General features: G+C 26.8%; 1 protein-coding gene across 1 annotated transcript; it reads right to left on the reverse strand.

The window, feature by feature from the left end:
- Positions 1-8,795: 8,795 nt before the first annotated feature.
- On the reverse strand, positions 8,796-9,167 carry LOC131179467 (uncharacterized). The gene has a single exon (XM_058146320.1). The coding sequence runs from the start codon at positions 9,165-9,167 to the stop codon at positions 8,796-8,798; it is 372 nt and encodes a 123-aa protein (XP_058002303.1).
- Positions 9,168-21,000: the final 11,833 nt, after the last annotated feature.

The raw sequence follows: 21,000 nt of genomic DNA on the forward strand, positions 1-21,000 counted from the left end.
AAATATAATCTTTTAAAAAACATATTATTTAATAAAATTAAAAATTATTATGTGAAGATTAAATTTGAATTTAATCTTTTTTAATTATTTAAGTATTTTTATTTAATTTATTAGATATTATTTTTTTGTTTTTTCCTCAGAAATAATTTTTCTTAAAGATTTAAGAGAATTAATTAACTTTTTTATGTAGATAATTTGTATTACTTTTTACCCAAAAATAAAAAAGAGAGAGAATGAAGAGGAAAATGATGTGAGCAGAGGAAAAGAAACATGAGAAAAGAAAAAAGGGTAAGATAAAAATGAGAGGGACAAAATTAGGATAGTTTAAATATGAAAAATAATTATGAGATTAAATAGTTAAACAGAATTAAACTATAAAAATTAATTAATGTGTTTTTCAAAAGATAATAACTAATTAATTAGTTTTATTAAAATAGAAATACTAAATAGTAGTGTGATTGGTATTGATTAACGGAAAAACTAATAAATGACAAATAATTTAGTGAAAGCAAAATATATAGACTAAATAATATATTTTTCAAACTATATAGATCGAATAGTTAGTTTCATTAAAATACAGAGATTAAATTATAATTTTTCCTTAACTTTAATATGCACAACCCAGAAAAATTCCAATAAACAATGAAAGGTAATACAAACTCTAATTTATTAATTTACAATAATCGGCAATTTCATGACTCAAAATCTTTTAATTGGGTAAGAAATATGGAGAAGCGTACTCTTTTAGTTTGAATGTATAAGAAGGCATGTTTTTATAAGGGAAACACCCAGTATGATTGACAACCTCAAACTAAGACTTTACATAATCTGCTACACTTATACCTCAACAAATGATAACAACATATAGAGCAAGTACGACCATAATCAAACTCAAGGTTTGTTTAGTTGGGGTAACTTAGCTAGGGAAATTCAATTTTGAAGTGTGAAAGAATGGCTCATTGGTTACTATGATTAAACTCCAATGAAGTTGGTAGGTTGCACTTCCTCTGTTTAAGGGATGTAAATTCCCTTGCCTAACCCAAGGAAATTTGACTTTCTTATTATGAGTCCTCCTACTTCTAACTTTACCCCTCTTGATTTTCTCTATAGTTGCATGTAAAAAAATTCCATAGTATTATTTTGTATTCAAAATGCATTCATATAAAGAAAAAAATAATAATTTAACCAAAGAATTTTTTTTATTATTTTTTGATAAAAAAATTTATTATATTTGGTTTATTATTATGTCATAAAAGTATATGTTGATACACTTTTACTTTCTACTAACATACTTTTACTTCCTCGGAATTTAGTATAGAAATTTTTTTTAATTTGTCTTTTTTTATTTGATGATACTTCAATTTTTATATAATTATTTTTTCAAAAAGAAAATTATATGAATGATTGTATTTATTATTAATTTTTAATGAGTCATTAATCATTTTTAGATGGAATTTTTAAAAGAGGACTAAGGATTTTTTTTCCCCCACTTGAAGGTATGTGCTTTAATGCCATTAGCACTTAAGGGAAAAAAGTGACTAAATTCATTAAAAATTGATGAAGCTTGAATCAGTTGCTTCATTAATATGGCTCACTTTCATTATCTCAACTGTAAAGGACTTGCAAACAAAGAGAAAACGATTATAGGTCCACCAATGAAGTCTCCAATGAGGATCCTCAAGTTAGAGGGGTGGTATTATCTATTAACAGTAGGGTAAAGAAATAGGGGAGGAAAAGAGGGAAGGAGAAGAGAGGTAGAGCAGAGAGGGTAAAAAAAGAGAAAAGGAAAGGGAGAGGGAACTATTTTCCTTTCTTTACTAGCCCTATTTATAAGAAAAAGTAATGGAAGCATATTCTAGAGTATATTTCCTAGGTTATCTTTCATAATAAAAGAGGTACATACTTTGGTCAATTATTTTATATTACCCTTTTGCCACAATAAAAGTTATTATGACTTGTGCCTAGGGTAAACTTTTTTGTCTTAAACTACCTTTCTTATAATTAATAACATACACTGTTATATTTCTCGGACTATTTAATTTGATTCAATTTACAATTGCTCTCAAGTGATTATGAAATGAATTTCTAAGATTACTCGACTTAAGTTTGCCTCATTGAACTAAAATATATCATTATTCTTATTCACTTTAAGATAAAATAAAATTTTATATAAAAGGTGTAACTTTATTTTGATTTAAATGGTAGGAATAAGTCAAAGAAGAGCACTTCATTCTTCCTAACTAAAGCACAGTAGCAAAAAGTGTAAAAAATGAATCAAAGTTACTTCACTCACACTAACAAGTTAATGAAGGTATTTGACAATTAAGAGCAAACTCCATATGGATCATGTGAAGGCTATTCAATGATGATCTAGTGATATTATGGTATTAATTGTAATAAAACTCAAAGTTCCTTAAATTTGATGAATGACATTTTTCATAATCTATATATATATAAAGCAAATAAAATTTCCCCTGGTATTGCCATATAAGATTCTAAAATAATTATATTTATATCACGTGGCACTATTTAAAGTAGTTAAAATTTCTCCTGTGCTAAGTGGCAATGCCAAGTGGAAATATTAAATTTAATTTATTGCTAGCAATATTTTCTCCTTCCTATATATGCCAATTATATTAAATTGAATTTATTGCTAGCAATTTTTTTCCTTACCTCATTTGTCAATTTTATCGATAGCAATTTTTTTTCCTAATTTAATTTTTAAGTTATAATCCAAATTTAACTTTTTACTGCCTAAATACATATAAAAAGGATCTTCAATATGCCTAAATACAAATATTTTCTTTTTTATCAATATCAAAATTCAATTTCTTGAGTACAAGAAATTAAAAGAATAATATTATATTCTCTGTGATCCAAATTCTATCATTTGTGAATTGTAATAATTCTTCAGACTTGAAGTAAAACAAAGAAGTCACTGTAGGTTATGTGTCTTCATTTGGAGGTTATACCACAAATATATCATTAGATCAGCACTACAATATCAAATTTATAAATCAAACACTAGGAAAATTTATCATAAGATTCACCTCAACAAATAAAACATGCCTCCTATAGTAATAAAAAAAAAACAAATAAATAAATAAAGTAAGTTTTTGTTTAACTGGCATTAGAATAGAATGATCATGTTCTTACAAAAGAACAAGCCCAAAAAAATAATCTTCATGGTAAGGAAGGTTTCCTGTATTCTTTAAAAATAAAGTTGAAATACTTTTCTTTTTAGAGAAATTAAGTAGAAAATCAACTATCACAACAAGAAACAAAGCACAGAACCAAGTGTAACCAAGTCAAATGAAAAAAAAAAAACATAGTAAATTTACCATAAAAAGTGATAGAAGAAGTGAGAATAAAAAAAATCACAAGGGGGATTGTCATTTTAAAACAAAACGCTAATAAAATGAAGGAGAAAAAGAAAATAATGGTAACTACAAAAGAGACTCTACCTTGGAGACTTAATATTTTTAGTATTTTTCTAAAGAGTTGAAATATATAATTATTATATAATTTTTAAATTTAAATATCTTTAATTTTTTTTTTAAAAAAAAATTAAAGATCAACATTAAATTTTATTTATATTTCCTAAATACACAACTCAACTCAACTAAGCCTTTATCCCAAAAATTTGGGGTCGGCTATATGGATTCGCTTTTTCCACTCTGAACGATTTTGGGTTAAATCCTCATAAATGTTTAATGCTTCTAAGTCATGTTGTACTACTCTCCTCCAAGTTAATTTAGGTCTACCCCTTTTTTTCTTTCTATCCTCTAATCTAATGTGCTCTACTTGTCTAACTGGAGCCTCCGTATGTCTACGCTTCACATGACCAAACCACCTCAATCTCCCTTCTCTCAACTTATCTTCAATTGGCACCACTCCTACCTTTTCTCTAATACTCTCATTACGGACTTTATCTAGTCTAGTATGGCCACTCATCCACCTTAACATTCTCATCTCTGCAACTCTTATCTTAGATGTATACGACTCTTTCAAAGGCCCAACACTCACTACCATATAACATAGCCATCGTATGGTCATGCGGTAAAATTTTCCTTTTAATTTATTGGGAAACTTACTATCACATAAAACTCCCGTGGAACGTATCCACTTCACCCATACGTATTTAATCCTATGACTAACATCCTCCTCACATCCCCCATCTACTTGAAGAACTGAGCCTAGATATTTAAAGTGATTACTTTGGGACAGTACCACTCCATTCAAACTAACTCCTTCCCTATCACCAGTTTGGCCTTCACTGAACTTGCAATGCATGTATTCTGTCTTTGTTCTACTTAACTTAAAACCCTTTGACTCTAGAGTACTTCTCCAAAGTTCTAGCTTCCTATTGACTCCTTCTCGTGTCTCATCTATCAGAACAATATCATCCGCAAACATCATGCACCAAGGAATACTCTCTTGTATATGTTTCGTCAGTTCATCTAAAACTAATGTAAAAAGGTAAGGGCTTATGGCTGATCCTTGGTGTAATCCAATTGAGATCGGAAAATCACTTGTGTCCCCTCCCACTGTGCGCACAATAGTAGTTGCTCCTTCATACATATCTTTCAATACTTGTATGTACCTAATAGATACCCTCTTTTGTTCCAACACATTCCATAAGACCTCTCTTGGAACACTATCATAAGCCTTCTCCAAATCAATAAAAACCATGTGTAGATCTTTCTTCACATCTCTATATTTCTCCATCAAGCTTCTAATGAGAAAGATCGCTTCCATAGTTGAGCAATGGGCATGAAACCAAATTGATTGAGAGAGATAGAAGTATCATGACGTAGTCGATGCTCCACAACTCTCTCCCACAACTTAATAGTATGGCTCATGAGTTTAATTCCCCTATAGTTTGAGCAACTCTGTATGTCTCCCTTATTTTTAAAAATAGGTACTAAAATACTCTTCCTCCATTCATTAGTATTTCCTAAATAGTTTTAATTAAATTTAATTTTTTTTAAAATATCTGTTCTAAATTAGAACCAAGAATCAAAGATATTTAAATATGTATAAGAAATTAATAATTGAATATTTTTTAAAAGATGTCTAATTATTAAAGGTTATTTAAAAAAAAGGATCAAAATTAAATTTTATCTATATTTCCTAAATAGTTGTAATATATAATTATTATATAATCTAATTTTCTAAGTATAATTCTTAATTAATATGATCTTCCAAATTTAAATAATAAAAAATTATTAATTACAATAATTAGGTTTAATTTTCTTTAAAATATCTGTTTAAAATTAGAACTAAGAATCAGAATATATTTAAATTTTTTTTAGAAATTAATGATAAAAATTTTTATTAAGTTTAATTTCCTTTAAAATATATGCTTTAAATTAAAATAAGGAATTAATAGATATTTAAATTCTTGTGAGAAATTAATGATTGAAATTTAAAGGTAATTAGTCTTTAATTAAAAAAATGAAAGGTCAACATTAAATTTTATTTTTATTTTCTAAATAGTTTTAATTAAATTTAATTTCTTTTAAAATATCTACTCTAAATTGGGACTAAGATTCTTGGTGATTAAGATATATATATATATATATATATATATATATATATATATATATATCCCATAATTAGGTTTAATTTCCTTTAAAATATATGCTCTAAATTAAAATCAGGGATCATGGATATGGAAAAATGAAATGAAATAAAAATTTATTTTCATAGTCATGACAAATAGGAAATTTATATCAATATTTAATTTTTTTTTATATTTTTTTTATATTATATTAATAAATAATTAATATTATTACTTTGGTTAATATTAATTATGTTATATTGTTTTATTATTATTTAGAAAAATTAATTAATGATATAATTTTTTTAAAATTATGATTAAGTTATTAATTCTCTAATTATGTGTATATAAGTTACAAACTATTTATTTAGTTATTACTTTAATATTGTAATAAGTATCTATTATTATTATTATTATTATTATTATTATTATTATTATTATTATTATTATTATGTAGAAACTTCAATTTAATTAGATATAGGAAAAACTCTTTTATATATATATATATGTTATATTTAATAATTATATTAATTAATGTAATTAATTATTACCATTACAGTTACCATTAATTATTTTTACTATTACTATTATTATCACAATTTTTATGGTTAACTAATTAAAAATATTAGATATATTTTAATAATTTTATAAATTTCTCATTTAATGATTCTTAAATTTTTAATTATTTCATTTAATTATAAAAATTTAAGAATTATATATATCTTAAAATTAATAAAATAATTTAAAATTATACTATGAAAGTAATCACATGGAGTTAAATACTTTATTTTTGTTTTCTCTCTCTCTTTTATATATTTAATCATTTTCAATTTACTTTAATATTATTATATTTTTATTTATCTTATTTTATTATTCATTTAATAAAGACATATTTTTAATTATATATTGAATGCTGTATAAAATGAATTGTGGAAAAATGAAATAAAATAAAATTTTATTTTCATAGTTATGGTAAACAATAAATTTATATTAATATTCAATTTTCATTATTTTTTTGATATTTTTTTATAGTATATTAATAAATAATTAATATTATTAATTTTATTAATATTAATAATGTTATGTTATATTATTTTATTATTATTTAGAAAAATTAATTAATGATACAATTTTTATAAATTATGATTAAGTTATTAATTCCCTAATTATGCATATGTAAGTTACAAATTATATATGTCACAATCCAAACTAGCGAGCCAGACCGGCACTAAGACTTGGGTCAGCATAAGACCCCTAAAGTATGTAGTAAGCTAATTATCTTTCAACCCAAACATAAACCCATATTTGGCCCAATTTCAAGGAAACAACCGGACAGAATCTAGCCATAATAAGGACCATCCAACCAAAAAATTTTTGGCTTACCTGACCTGTAAACACAAAAATCCAATGCATTGGGGAGCTCAGCTTACCCTCACAATCATCCACAAATCACAATAAGATCAAATGGGAACTCAACTCCCTCAAACCAAGCCATATACCCAGTCCATTCAACATCACATGCATCATAAGAAGTTTACAAATTTAAAAAAAAAAAAAGAGACATAATCTTTTACAGCCCAAATCAAATTTAATAATCCCTACACATGCGGAGTTCTAAAACTTTCCTTAATTACATAAATTATACAAAAATGAACATAAGTGGACCTGTGAGAAAGGGAACAGGTCATTTACAACAAGGCTCTCCTGTATCTTGGAAAAATAGTGAACAGGAGTGAGCGTTCGATTCAGAGAATAAATATTTATTTTACCTACAATTTTTATAACTATCTAATTCTAATGCATCCTTAGAAATGGAATGCATTATCTTCATACAAGTCATGCAAACAAGTCAGGTCACATCAAAGATAATCTAGAGCACTCACATACCCAAATTATATTCATACTCACGCATACATATATGGGGAGTTAATCCCCCTACCCAGCTCTCTTAATTCAAGGCCTGCTAGCGAGATCAACTTGAGCTGGACTTTCGTTTAATAATCCAAACGTGGGGGCCATCGAGATCAACTCAAAGATGTGCCTGCCTTGACTTATCCATAATAAGGATCGGGTCCCAGCGAGTTAAGCTCCAGCCGCGCCTACTTGTCCTACCTATATTCATATGCTCTACATACACACCAACTCACACACACAGCTCCAGATTATCAAAACACAACAATCAAAGTAATATCATCAAGTATAAATACAAAGCAGGGTATGCCTAATATTTAACTACATAAATATAAGTAATAGTGATGCATGAGCATACCAGAAATATAATAATATTGAAATTGTAAATAAAATAAATATCTACTTACGAATTAGTCGACTGGACTACAGCTAGTCCGGCTGAAAGGAGAAGACAGCCGGTATCGATCACCTAAACATACACACTGACTTCTATCAAAAGACTGATAAAACTACATAATTGATTTAAACTATAAAATTAAAATAGTTTCTAAGATCTTGCCCAAATTTCGGTAGAATTTCCCCTACACCTAGAACTTACCCAACCGGCACAATGGTTCAAATAATACTTCTAGAATCACACATCTCAACTCATATCTCATCAATATCATATGGCTTTTCCTGGGTCCTCCAAACCAGGCAATAGTCACAAACTTTAAAAAGCATGTTTTAGCCCCTAAAATAGATATTCTGAAAAAATCACTCAAATAAGCTCTAAAAATTCTAAAACTTTACCCCGCGGTCCTCAACAATATTATAAAGCTATTGTAAAAAGAATTATAATTTTCTAATAACCTCCGAATATTTTATGGATCTTTATTCTAAACTTGACATTAAATAACTGAAGAAACTTTGGGTTTAGATTTACCTATACCAATTCAACTTTGGGTTTGGATTTACCTATGCCAATTCTAACGCTTAAAACGCGTCTGGTTCCGAAATGATTCCAGCAGCAAATGGTGGGGTAGCCTGTAACTTTAACCCGATTTCGAAATGATTCCAGCAGCTTATCTGCTTGGCCCTAAATTGTAGATTCGGGCGATGATCAAATTTTCATGAAACAAAAGTACCTACGCGAAGTTCACAATACCAGGGTTAGTATAAAATATTTACATATAAAATAAATATTTGAAAATTAGAGATATTACATTCTTCCCCCCCTTATAGAAAATTTGTCATATAATTTTATACAAGGCAGAATAAAATTACAGGATTACATATTGAACAAGTACAAGTACTTACTGTGCATATTTCGCTCTGACTCCTAGTTGCATTCTTCCTCTGACTGGCTCCTCCATAAAACCTTAACTATAGGAATCTGCTTTGAACTTAGTTGCCTCATCTGATAGTCCACTATGATTACAGACTGCTCCTCAAAGGTCAGGTTCTCATTCAACTCCACTATATCTGGTTGCAGCACATGTGAAGGGTCAGGAACATACTTCCTTAGCATGGAGATGTGGAATACTGGGTGGACATAAAAAAGGCTTGGTGGTAACTCCAACTGGTCAACAACTATTCCAACTTTATCAATGACCTCAAAAGGTCCTATGTATCCAGGTGGCAGCTTGTCTTCCTTCACAAACTTCATGACTCCTGTCATCTGGGAGACCTTTAGGAATATATAGTCACCCATTGCAAATTTTACATCTTTTCGCCTTGGACCTACATGGATGGTTAAAAATGTTTTACATCTATCTGTGTAACATCCTCATTATAGCAATTCCGCACATTCTACTATTTCAGTGACCGGTGTCGGTCTGGACAGCTAGAACGCTTGAAAAAATATTTAGACTAGAGTGAGAAGCCATAAATAACTCAAATAAGTATAAGAAAAATTAAGAAAAAATTTTAGAAATAAAATACAACGAAGTTAAATGAGCCGATGCCCTAGCGATAGGTGACAGTACGGGAAAGTATCGGTAAAGACAGTTACCGACCCCAAACTCGGGAGAAAATTCATGAAATAATTATTGGGACTCCAGAGAAGAGTCATTGAGATTTTTATGGCATTAGAATGCCAAGAAAAGGTTTAGAAAAATTTTTCAATCGGTACAGACAATTTTAATGCATTCGCCAAGCGAGCATTTTACAATTCATTTACGTCTTTAGAGATGATTTTTAGCCAACTTGTCGATTAAGTAAATAATTTATTATGATCTAAATATAAATAAATATTATAAAAAAATTGAATTGAAAATGAGTAAAGAAAGAGAAGAAAAAGAAAATAGAAAGAAAATACCAGAATTATAACATCATATAATGTCATTAAAACCTATCCACAATCATACTTTGACAAACATATAAAAAGACAAAAAAATAAATAAAAATTGTTCATCTTCTTCATTTCTCAAAGTGTGCAGATCTCAACAAAAAAAAAAAACTCTCTTCCATTTTGGTTCTTAAAAGCTTCCAATTTCCATGCTTTCCTCACCCTAAAAGCCCTAACCACCTTCACTAAAAATTACACCCACACTAAGGAGAAGTGTTTGGCTACCAAGAAATTTGAAGAAAGTGAAAAAAATTCTAAGGTTTCAACAAGCCAAGAGAGTGGTTGAAGAGGTTAGTGCATTAACCATACCTTTTATCTTTCCTAAGCATGAAAAGCATGCTTGATTAAGTTGAAATGACATGAAAAGAAAAGAAAACTTAGAATATGTTGAAGTTTTAATTTGTGGCAGCCCTAGGAAGTAAATGAATTTGATGGTTTTGTTTTAGTTAGTAAAGTTGATTAATGAAGTTTTTGATTGTTGATTGAGATTGTTATTGTAAGTTAGATTATTGAATTAACTTTATTTAAGATTGATTGATGAACTTTGATTTAATTAATGATTTTTTGTTTTATGATTATTGTAAAATGATTGATGATGTTTTGATGAGTTAATATTAATGAAAATTTGGGAGTGTTGATTCTGAAAAATGTTGTGTGAATCTTTGAGTCAATGAAATTGACATTTATTGATGATTTTTAATTGAGTTTTTGGAAGAAAAGGCCAATTGGATTTGAAAATAGACATTGGACATGAAAAATGAATAGACACAAGAAAAAATTAACATAAAAAACAAAACTTAAAAAAATAAACCTGAAAAAAAAATTAAATTAAAAATAACTGCTGAAATGACCAAATTGATTATATTGAAAATTTTAAATTACCAAATAATAATCAAATTAAAATGAAATCATCAAATTAGTTAAAAAAGGACAAATTGTGAAATAATATCCCAAAACAACCAAAAATTCAAATCATAATAATTTTTAAACCAAACACACTTCAAAAATTAACACAAACCAAGGTCAAATCCAAATTAAAATTAAAATTGCCACAAAAACAAAGACCAAAATTAATCAAAATGAAAATATAAAAAAAACAAATGACCAAAACAAAAAAAAAAAAACTAAATTCAAAAAAAAAAACTATACAAACAAAACAAAAGGAATCAAAAACCTAACAAAAGGAAAATTCAAATTGATAATAAATTAAGAATGATATAAAAAATATTGATAAAAAATATAAAAAAAAAAATTAAATGAAAAATTAAAATTAAATAAAAAAAATAAAAATAAAAATAAATAATTATCAAAAAATGGAAAAAATAAAATTTAATAAATTCAAAAATATATAAAAAAAATAATTTATAAAAATATAATAAATTAATATAAAAATAAAGAATAGTAAAAAGAAAAGAAATTAAAATAAATATTAAAATTTTGAATAAAAATTAAGATGTAAAAATAAATATAAATTATTGAAAATTAAAATTAATAAATAAAATAAATGACTAATAATAAATTTAAATTATAATTTTAATAAATGAATTAATAAAATTTTATTTTATGTGAATATATATGAAAGATAATAAAACATGATTAGATTGAATAAATTAATAAATTAATTAATACTGTATTTAATCATATGATATTATAAATATTATTTGAAGTCATATTATATATGAGTAATGAATGGTAATATGATTGAAATGATATGATAATAAATATATGAATTAAATGAATGTTGTGAATTTATGAGAATGGTAAGAAATTTATGATAAGAATGAATGTGAATATGAAATGAATGATGTATATATAATGAATTGTGAAAATTATGGAATATTGTGAAATTAAATTATGATATAATATATATAATATTATAATGAATTATATTAATATAATATAAATATAATAAAATATGATAATATATTATTTTATTTTGTAAATAATAGGATATTTTAGCATATGTATTATTATTTGCTTTATATAATCTTAAGTTTTTATAGATTCATGACTGTATTCATGGCTTTATTTATGTATTTATTTTGTCATATGCTTATATATTCATTATATTAACTTTTTATCATGGCTATATGCCATTTTATGCTTATTTTATTTATGCTAATGTTTTATCATTTATTAAATTTATATGTTATTACTGTCAAGGCATGAATTATAAGTGATGGTTACTGCTTCATGTTAAATAAATAAGCGTGATTTTAAAATAAAAAAAAAAAAAAAAAAATAAATCCACAGAAAAAAAAAAAAAATTATAAAAAAAAAAAAAAAAAACAATTAAAGTAATTAAAACAAACAAAATAAAAAAAAAAATGATTAAATAAATATAAAAATATAAATATAAAAAAATGAAAGAAATATTAAGAAATGAAAAAGAAATTAATTAAAAATAAAATAAAAAATATATATTATAATAATTATAATAAAATTAAAATAAAAATAAAAATTTATATTTAAAATTAATAATAATAAATTAAAAATATAAAAATAAAATATATTAAAAAATATTATTAAAAAAATGAAAAAATGTAAAAAAATAAAAAAATAAAAATATAAAAATATTTTATATGAAAAATTTAAATGATATAGTATAATAAATTTAATATAAGAAATTTATTTTTATTTAATTTTTTGTTCTATATTTTATTATTATACATTATGCTTGTTATATTATTATTTTGATGTTTAGTAATAGGTATAATGATGAAGTTAAAGCCCAAAAAATACTGAATATGAAATTACATGATACCAAATACCACCAATAATGTGTTATAATGAATTGTACACAATAAATTGAATTATTTAACATTTTTAATATTATAAGAAAATTTAAAAAATATAAATTTTAAATAATCATTTCAAATTAAAAAAATTTTTGAAAAATTTTTCACAAAAAAAAAAAAAATTTTATTAAAAGTTTTTCAAAAATTTTTAATAATTAATATGTTTTTAAAAATTTTTTCATTTCTTTATAAAAAAAAATTTCTCTTAAAAAATCAAAATAAATATTTTTTTCACAAATTTCAATAAAATTTACTTCAACAAATTTATTTTCATAAAACACATCAAATAAACATAAATCAAATTTATTTTCAAATCAAATTAAAAATCAAAAAAACATCAAATTTTTTTTCAATTTAAAAGAAAAAATTTACAAAAAATATTTTTACAAAATTTATTTTACAAAAATATTTACAATTATTTACATACAATTTACACAAAAATTTTTACATACAATTATTTTACACATATTTTTCAATTATTTTTATTATTAATATTTTATATATTATAAATAATAATTTATAACATACAAATAAATTGACAAAACATATATTAAGAACAAGTATATAAGTCTTTTATATACCTTCAATCATTTTATTATTCATTTGTGCTCAAATCACATAATTTAATATACGATAAAATACAATAATTAAAACAAAACCTAAAAAAAATTAAATAAAAAATAAATTAAATAAAATAATAAAAAAAAAAAAAAAAAATATTCATCATATAATTATAATAATCACCAATAAATAATAATTAATATCATAAATTATAAATAATCATTTTTCAAAATAAAAATCTAAAATAATTAAATACAAAATCATAATCAAATTACAATTTCTTTGAAAAATAATTCAAATCAATTATATTCTTGCATAATTTTTTACGTATTACAAAAAACCATTATGTAATCCACAAAACCATTCAGACTTATTCAAACCATTGCAAGGTATATTCTAACTCATAACTCCCTAGGGTGATTCTAACTCTATGGTCCCTGGGAGGAGATGGTAACTGCTAGGAAGTATCAAATGTGTATACACATCATAATAAACTATATTTGTCCGTGATAAAGTCACAATGACAACAAGTTCATGATGGTGACTAAAGATGCCTAAAAGACTCGAAAATGAAAAAAGAATAATTGAAAATAGATGGAAAAAAAAATGAATGATAAAAAAAAAAGAAAAAAAAAAAAAAAAAAAAAAAAAGAAAGAAAAGAATGTAGTCAAAAAAAACATGAAAAAAAAAAATGGTGGAAACACGAATGAAAAGAAAACAAAAAATAAATAAATGAGAAGAGAAAAAACTGCGGAATGCTAAAAACAATTAAAAAAATTAAATATCAAAAGAAAGAAAAAATAACATAAATAATCAAAAGAAAAAGAAAAAAAGAAAAAAAAAAAAGTATTATGGTCAAATGACATCCATTGACATCCAAAGCTCAATAGAAAGAAAAAACCAAAAAATATTACACTTAGAAAATAAAATGAAAAATTAGTTTAGTGGTGATTTAAAAAAATAATTAAAAAAAATAAGAAAAAATGTAATTAAAATTATGGTAATTAGTATGAAATAAAAATATGAAAAGTGGACTAGGGAATTAATTAAGGACTAAAGGGGCAATAAATGTTGCAAAATACAATCTGCCATTTCATCTTCAAATTAAGGACTCAAGGGGCCTAAAATCACCATTAAAAAACCCATTATTTCATCTTCAAAAAATCATCCACCACCATTAACTGAAATTCTCCAAAACCTCCTAAAACTAATCCATAAAAATCAATATTCACACATGAATCACCAAATTCCCATTTCAAAGTTTGGTCTTGTTTAGCATGCTTAAAAATAGTTTAAAGTTTGCAATTTTGAAAATGTTGTTATTTAGTTTTTTTCTATGTTAATACATTTATTTTGAATTTGGTATTGTGAGTTTTTGATGGTTTTATTGTTGTTACCACATGGGTTGCCATTTTTGGTGTGAAGGAAAATTTTTTGATTTATAGGTGTATATATGTTGTGAATTGGAGTGTTTTGGGTTGATTTGATGTTACCTGATGGTGTTTACATGTATTGGATGGTGAATGATGCATTGGATGGTAGTTTGGTAATTTGGATAGTGATGGTCAATTTTCAACTGATTACTTTTGGTTGGGACACTTGAATAAATGTGTTGTTAATTTGATTGTTGCAGGTGGTAAGCATTAGGAATAAGGATTGATATTCGTGTATGTGTTTGAGTGGTGTAAGAGAATTGTGTAGTGTTTATGTGATATGTAATGGTATTGTATGTTATATGTAAGTGTTGAGGGTAATGTGTTTCTGCCCATGAGAATGTGCAATAAATAATATTATATGTTGTGTGAAATGGTGTTGTAATTGTTATGAGAAATAGAAAATGTGCAAGGTTAATGTAATTGCAGGTATCATTGTGTTGGATTGCAAAGCAGTGTGAATTTGTATGTAATGAGTGACATTTCATATAGACTAAATGTGGTGTAACCTCAATTGGTATGAGAATGATTTGACAGAATTATTGGGCAGCAATAAAATAGCTACCAATGTTGAAAAGAAGGTAAGAGAATTGCAAGAACTGAAACTAAATACACAGCCCGGATTAGATACACTGACCACCTATGCTAAATTTTTGGGCAATTGTGAGTGAAAATTGACCCAAAATGTGAACAGGTCATTTGAGACCCCAAAACAAACCACATGAGTAGAAAAGGTGAAATTCCAAAAGTCTCCTGATAAGCCTATCCACCAGAAATGGTACATTTCCAAAGGCAAAAGTGACCATAAGCTAGTCCAAAACTCATCTTCAAAAAAAACTGCCAAAAACCTTAACCATTGGATAAGACCTAAATGGTCAGTCTAATAGTAATTCACCAAATAACTTGGTCTACTTAACAAAATGGACCTAAAAAAGTTAAGTATGCAATCCAAAACGGCATTAAGTTTGTAAGAACCCAAACCCTGGAAAACCCGAGCCTGGTACCAAACCGTTTTGCATGTGAATGCAATAAGACAAAAAGTACTTTAAATCGGCTTGACCTGAAATTGAAAACCAAACATAAAAAATCCTAAATGAACAATTATACCAAATACAATTTGCCAAAAAAACAATAAAACTAGCCTTTTTAGTTGACTAACATAAGAAATGAAATTCGATGATATTTGAATTAAAATGCATAGTTACCAAATTTTTAAATGCCTTCCCAATACTTTAGCTTAATCAAACATTTCAAAATACTTTAATCAGGAAAGCATTTAAAAAGTAAAAGGGAAAGAAAATAATAGTCAAAAACCAGGGAAACATCGAAATTTTTTTTATGCACAACAACTATTTCTTTTGAATTATTTTCCTTTGGAAAATTAATGACTAATTTATTTATGTTTTATTTTTAAGGATGTTGTTTTAAATTGTGATATTTTTTGTGATTTTTGAATTGTTTTTGAAAGTTTGATTGTTGCAATTTTGGAATTTGAATTATAATTGATTGATGAAATTTAATTGAAAATTTACTTGTGAAAATTGTTGTAAATTGTTATAATGAAATGGTGTTTTGTGATTTTTTGATGAAATTGAATGAAATTTTGAATTGGATGATTATTTGAATGAATGGTTGAATTGGTATGATTTTTTTGATCATTTCTTGGCCATGTGTGGTTTATGTGGAAATTTTTGAAATGGGAATTATTACTCATTTTTGTGATACTCCCTCCCTGTGACTTTGGTTATTTATGATCCCTATTGGACTTTGATACTGTACATGGATGGAGTTATTCCTCAAATGGAGCTTGACTAATGCTTGTTTATTCTCGGGTGTGATTGTTGTCAAATTATTGTCGATGTACATGTTGAAATTTATATGGTATATGGAGATGCACATTGTAACTTGCTTAATTTGAATTATTGATTGTAATTTTGTAAACATCAGATTCATTATAGAATTATTGGTTTGAAAATATTTGTTATTATCAAATTTGATTATTTGTTTTTATTGATTGATTTTATTGAGCGAATTATGTGATTGATTTGAAATGTTTGATTTGATTTAATTTGAAAAATTTTAGCGTATTTGATCAAATTGTTATTGTTATTTATTTCAATATATTGTGTTATTATTTGAAATAATTTATTTATTTATGAATTTTTGAAATTGTTGATTTGAAATGTAAAATTGTTACAGGATTATTTTAAAGAAAGTATTATTGAAATTAATAAAGATTCCATGTATGAATTTCGTGATTGGTGATTCTTAATGATTGATTGATTTTGTATTTGTGTTGTACCACAGGTGAATGATATGATTTATGAAGAATAATCAATAGAGATATCGAATTGCGAAAAGTATAACCAGTTTTTTATATTGATCTTGTGGTATATTTTTGTTTTGCAGTTGCAAATGTTATGTGGTAATTTATGAAAATGTATAGATTCTTGTTCTTTAATAATTGTTCTTGGTATTTGACTTAGACGATTTGTAAAAGGCAAAATAATATTTTTGATAAATAAAATATATTTATTTTTTTGTAATGTATTGTATTATAAAATGTAAGGATTTTTTGGAAAAAAATATGTGTTAGATTTATATTTTGCTTTTCAAATTTTTGTTGTAATGTTTTTGTTGTTATTAAAAATGTCTGAGAAGTAAATTTCAACTAAATTAAAAATTGTGTTATATTTGATTCAAATGTCACCTTGCGAAAACCAAAAAGATACTTGAATACCACCAAAGCATTAGAAGTAAAAGAGTTGAATGATGAAAGTTCACCATGATAATAGTGAGACTGCTCCAGTAGAAAGTTTGTTAATAAAAATAGTTGTATTTAATGGAGTATTTCATTATTTTAAAAGTTTTATGTTCAATGAGTTAAGAGATCATGTTATATACTCTGAGAGTTATATTATATCCTTGTTTATGCTGGTAGAAAAGCAGAAAATAAAAAATTGATTTAAGAAAAGTGTTTTAATGGATTTGTGATTGAATGGTTTATATAATGTTTGTATTATTATGCAGGAGTTCGGAAATAAATTTTGATGCATTAGTGACTAGTCCTTTAGGATAAGGATTGTGATAACAAGTGAAATTAGTTTTGGAAGAGTTTATCGTGAAAAATATTTACACACCATAAAATTATAAGCTAATTGGCGAGCCTACTTAATGTAAGGCGAGGACGAAAAGTAAGATGCAAGAATGGAATTGCTCTAGATGAGGCAAGGAGGTTATCATTAGAAATTGCTAATGGATATTGTAATCGAATAAGATTCAATATCGTGAATTCAAAAAGAATAAAAGATAACAAAGTTTGATCTATTGGGATGTATCGTAGTAAGTATGCAATGTTCTTGATGTTTATAATCGTAGTCAACAGATCGACTTGAGATTATTGTGTAGAGCTACATACTACCCGATAGTACACCTAGATAAGAATAGTTGCCAACGATCTGCTTTAGTATAGTTATGCCATGACATTGCATTTAATTGTTAGAAATAAGTTTGAAAATCCTACTTAGGATCTAAAACTCAAAAGTTAGAATATCGAAAGGTTACAGCTCAAAGACAAAGGAAGTAAGTTATAGAATATTGATGAGATAAAAAGAGTTACTAAGTAGAGATTTGAACAGTTGATTCATATGTAACAAAGAAATATTACGAATGTGAGGAAGACTATGGATTAGAATGGTCGAGGACCAATGACCGATGAATGATTCTAACATGACCTCAAGGGTCATTCCAGAAGCAACGTGAACCAAAATATTAGACAACATAATAGTAAGAGGAGATTGGTGTTATCCAAGCAAATTAAACATTGTATTAGATTGTTAAAAGACTTATACAAATTTGAGGAAAAGAAAATTATACGATCATATAGAAAGGAGAAAATAAACGTATGACTATTGTAAGATGACTACTGGGTAAATTTCGTGTAAAATTTATTAGGGGGAGAAATTTATTTAAGGTAACACCCTAAGTTCTAGAGTGCTGTCATGTCCTGACTGTTGTCCTGGACAAAGGATGCCTAGAACCACACTTCAATGAGAGTGAGGAGACATAAAATAATGAAATAAAAGAAAAGAAAGTATAAGAAAAACAAAGGGAAAAATGATTGCAAAGAAATGTGATCAAGAAACTAACGATGGTGAAACCTAACGATGGGTGACTGGAAGTCACTACGTGGACACCGTGGATCGCCTCGATCACCCTGGAAAACATTTTTAGGACATAAATAGAACCTTATTGAAGAATAAATATCATTAGAAAGATCAAAGAAAAATTAAATAATTAGTACAAAGAAAAGTGAGAAATCGAAAAACAGACAAAACCCGGTAATACAGAAAAATCGGAAAGCCACCGAACAGGCATTATGGTCATTTGACATCCCGAAGTGTCTTTTGACCTAAATGTCCATTAAAAATAAATAATATTACACTTAGAAAATAAAATGAAAAATTAGTTTAGTGGTACCTAATGCAAATAACCAAAAGTGGAGTGAAAATTGTGTAATTAGCACTTTAAGCTTATAATATGATTTAAATGTGGTGAGTGGACCACTAGGGAATTAATTAAGGACTAAAGGGGCAGGTGTACACCCATTATACAATCTGCCATTTCATCTTCAAGCTTGGGAATTGCCATGGCAGTATGAAATTCTCCATAAACCTCCATGGCCGCAAATTGAAAAAGCTCCATTAACCACCTTCATTTCACCTCCAATCACCTAAGTGGCTTCATTAAAAATGGTCTACACATCACAAGGAAGATATGGATACCAAATTTGAGAAGTTTGGTGAGGGTTTAGCAAGTTACAATTAAAGGTAAGTTTGCATTTTTGAGAATTTCTTTGTTAAAGTTTTTATGCATGTTATGGGTATTGGTTTGGTGAAGGAAAATTTTGAGTTTGAAGGGTTATTGTTGTTGCCATTTTGGACAGCCATGGGTCACGTTTTTGATGAGGTATTTGTGTATATAATTGATGAGAAATAATGTTAATCATGGTGATTTAGTAACCTAGTGATTTAATGCATGTATATATGGTGAATGATGCACTTGGATGGGAATTGGTAACTTGGACAGCACTTTGATGTTGAAGGACAAATTTGGGCAGCCTTGGGGACACTTGAATAAATGTGTATATTCATGGGAGTGTTTGCAGAATTGTGGCATTAAGGAATGAAGGATATGTGTATGAAATTATTGTGTAAAGTGTATGTGAGAATTAGTGGTGTTTAGGTGTGTATGTAATGGTATTGAGATATTGTAAATGTGAATTATATTTGGTGTGTTGAGGGTAATGGTAATCTGCCCAAAATAATGTTAATGTAAAGTAGATTATACTGTGGTTAATGCACCAAAACAGATTGGTAGGGAAGTGAACCAAATTGCAAGGTATATGTGTGTTTGAAGTGGGGTTTGAAATGCATATTGAGGGCAGTGTACATTTTAGCCCATAACCTGAAATGTGTAACCTCAATTGGTATGAGACCAATTTGAGGTGAAACTAGGCACAAAATGTGCCAACTTTCATTGAGAAACCATACCAAAATTCTGCTTGCAAGTTGATGTGAAAAATGACCAATTCGGATTAGATACACTTGAGACCTAAAAACTGACCATTTGGGCAGCAGTGAGTATTTAGGCCATAACTCACTCAAAACAGGTCCAATTGACCTGAAATTTTAACCATGAATAGTTAAGACCCATACCTACAAGTCTTATGAAGACACCAAAGCCCAGAAATGACCATAAGCAAGTCAAAAGCTTGCACAAGTTCGGGTCCAAAACTGGCCGAACCAGAGTTGACCAAATTGACCTAAAATTGACCTAAAATGGTACCATTTGACCAGCAATAGTATAATGACCATAACTTGGTCTACTTAACTCGGATTGACCTGAAATTTTGCCCCGTGCAATAAGACCTAGATCTACAAGTTTGTAGTTTCGACCGAGACCCGAAAACCGAGGAACTAGATCGTCCGGTTAGGTCAAACCAGTTGTTCCGAATCCAAAGAATTTGCATTAAAATGCACTAACCAAGGATGTGAGTTTGGTTAAAAATACAAATTATAAAACCTTATCTAATTTTACATATTAACGACACTAAAACCTAATTTACCTAAAACGCAATGAGGGTCGGTTTATTAGGTGACTAAGTGAATAATTGAGTTCTGCATTATTTACCAAACACCATCGATAGAGACAGTTTAATTTAGCAATCAAACACTTCAAATTGTGTTTCTCGATTAACAAGGACTCAAAGAAAAGGGAAAGAAATCTGAGTCAAAACCAGAGACAAATATCAGAGGTTTGTGCACAACAACTATTTCTTTTGAATTATTTTCAATGGAAATAAATATTGACTATTTGCATATCATTGTTTTAAATTGTGGAAA

Source organism: Hevea brasiliensis, chromosome 4 (genome assembly GCF_030052815.1).
Source record: "Hevea brasiliensis isolate MT/VB/25A 57/8 chromosome 4, ASM3005281v1, whole genome shotgun sequence".
Lineage (NCBI taxonomy): Eukaryota > Viridiplantae > Streptophyta > Magnoliopsida > Malpighiales > Euphorbiaceae > Hevea > Hevea brasiliensis.

Coding starts and splice junctions, on each gene's coding strand:
- LOC131179467 (XM_058146320.1), bottom strand. CDS start 9,167: ATGGGTGACTATATATTCCTAAAGGTCTCCCAGATGACAGGAGTCATG.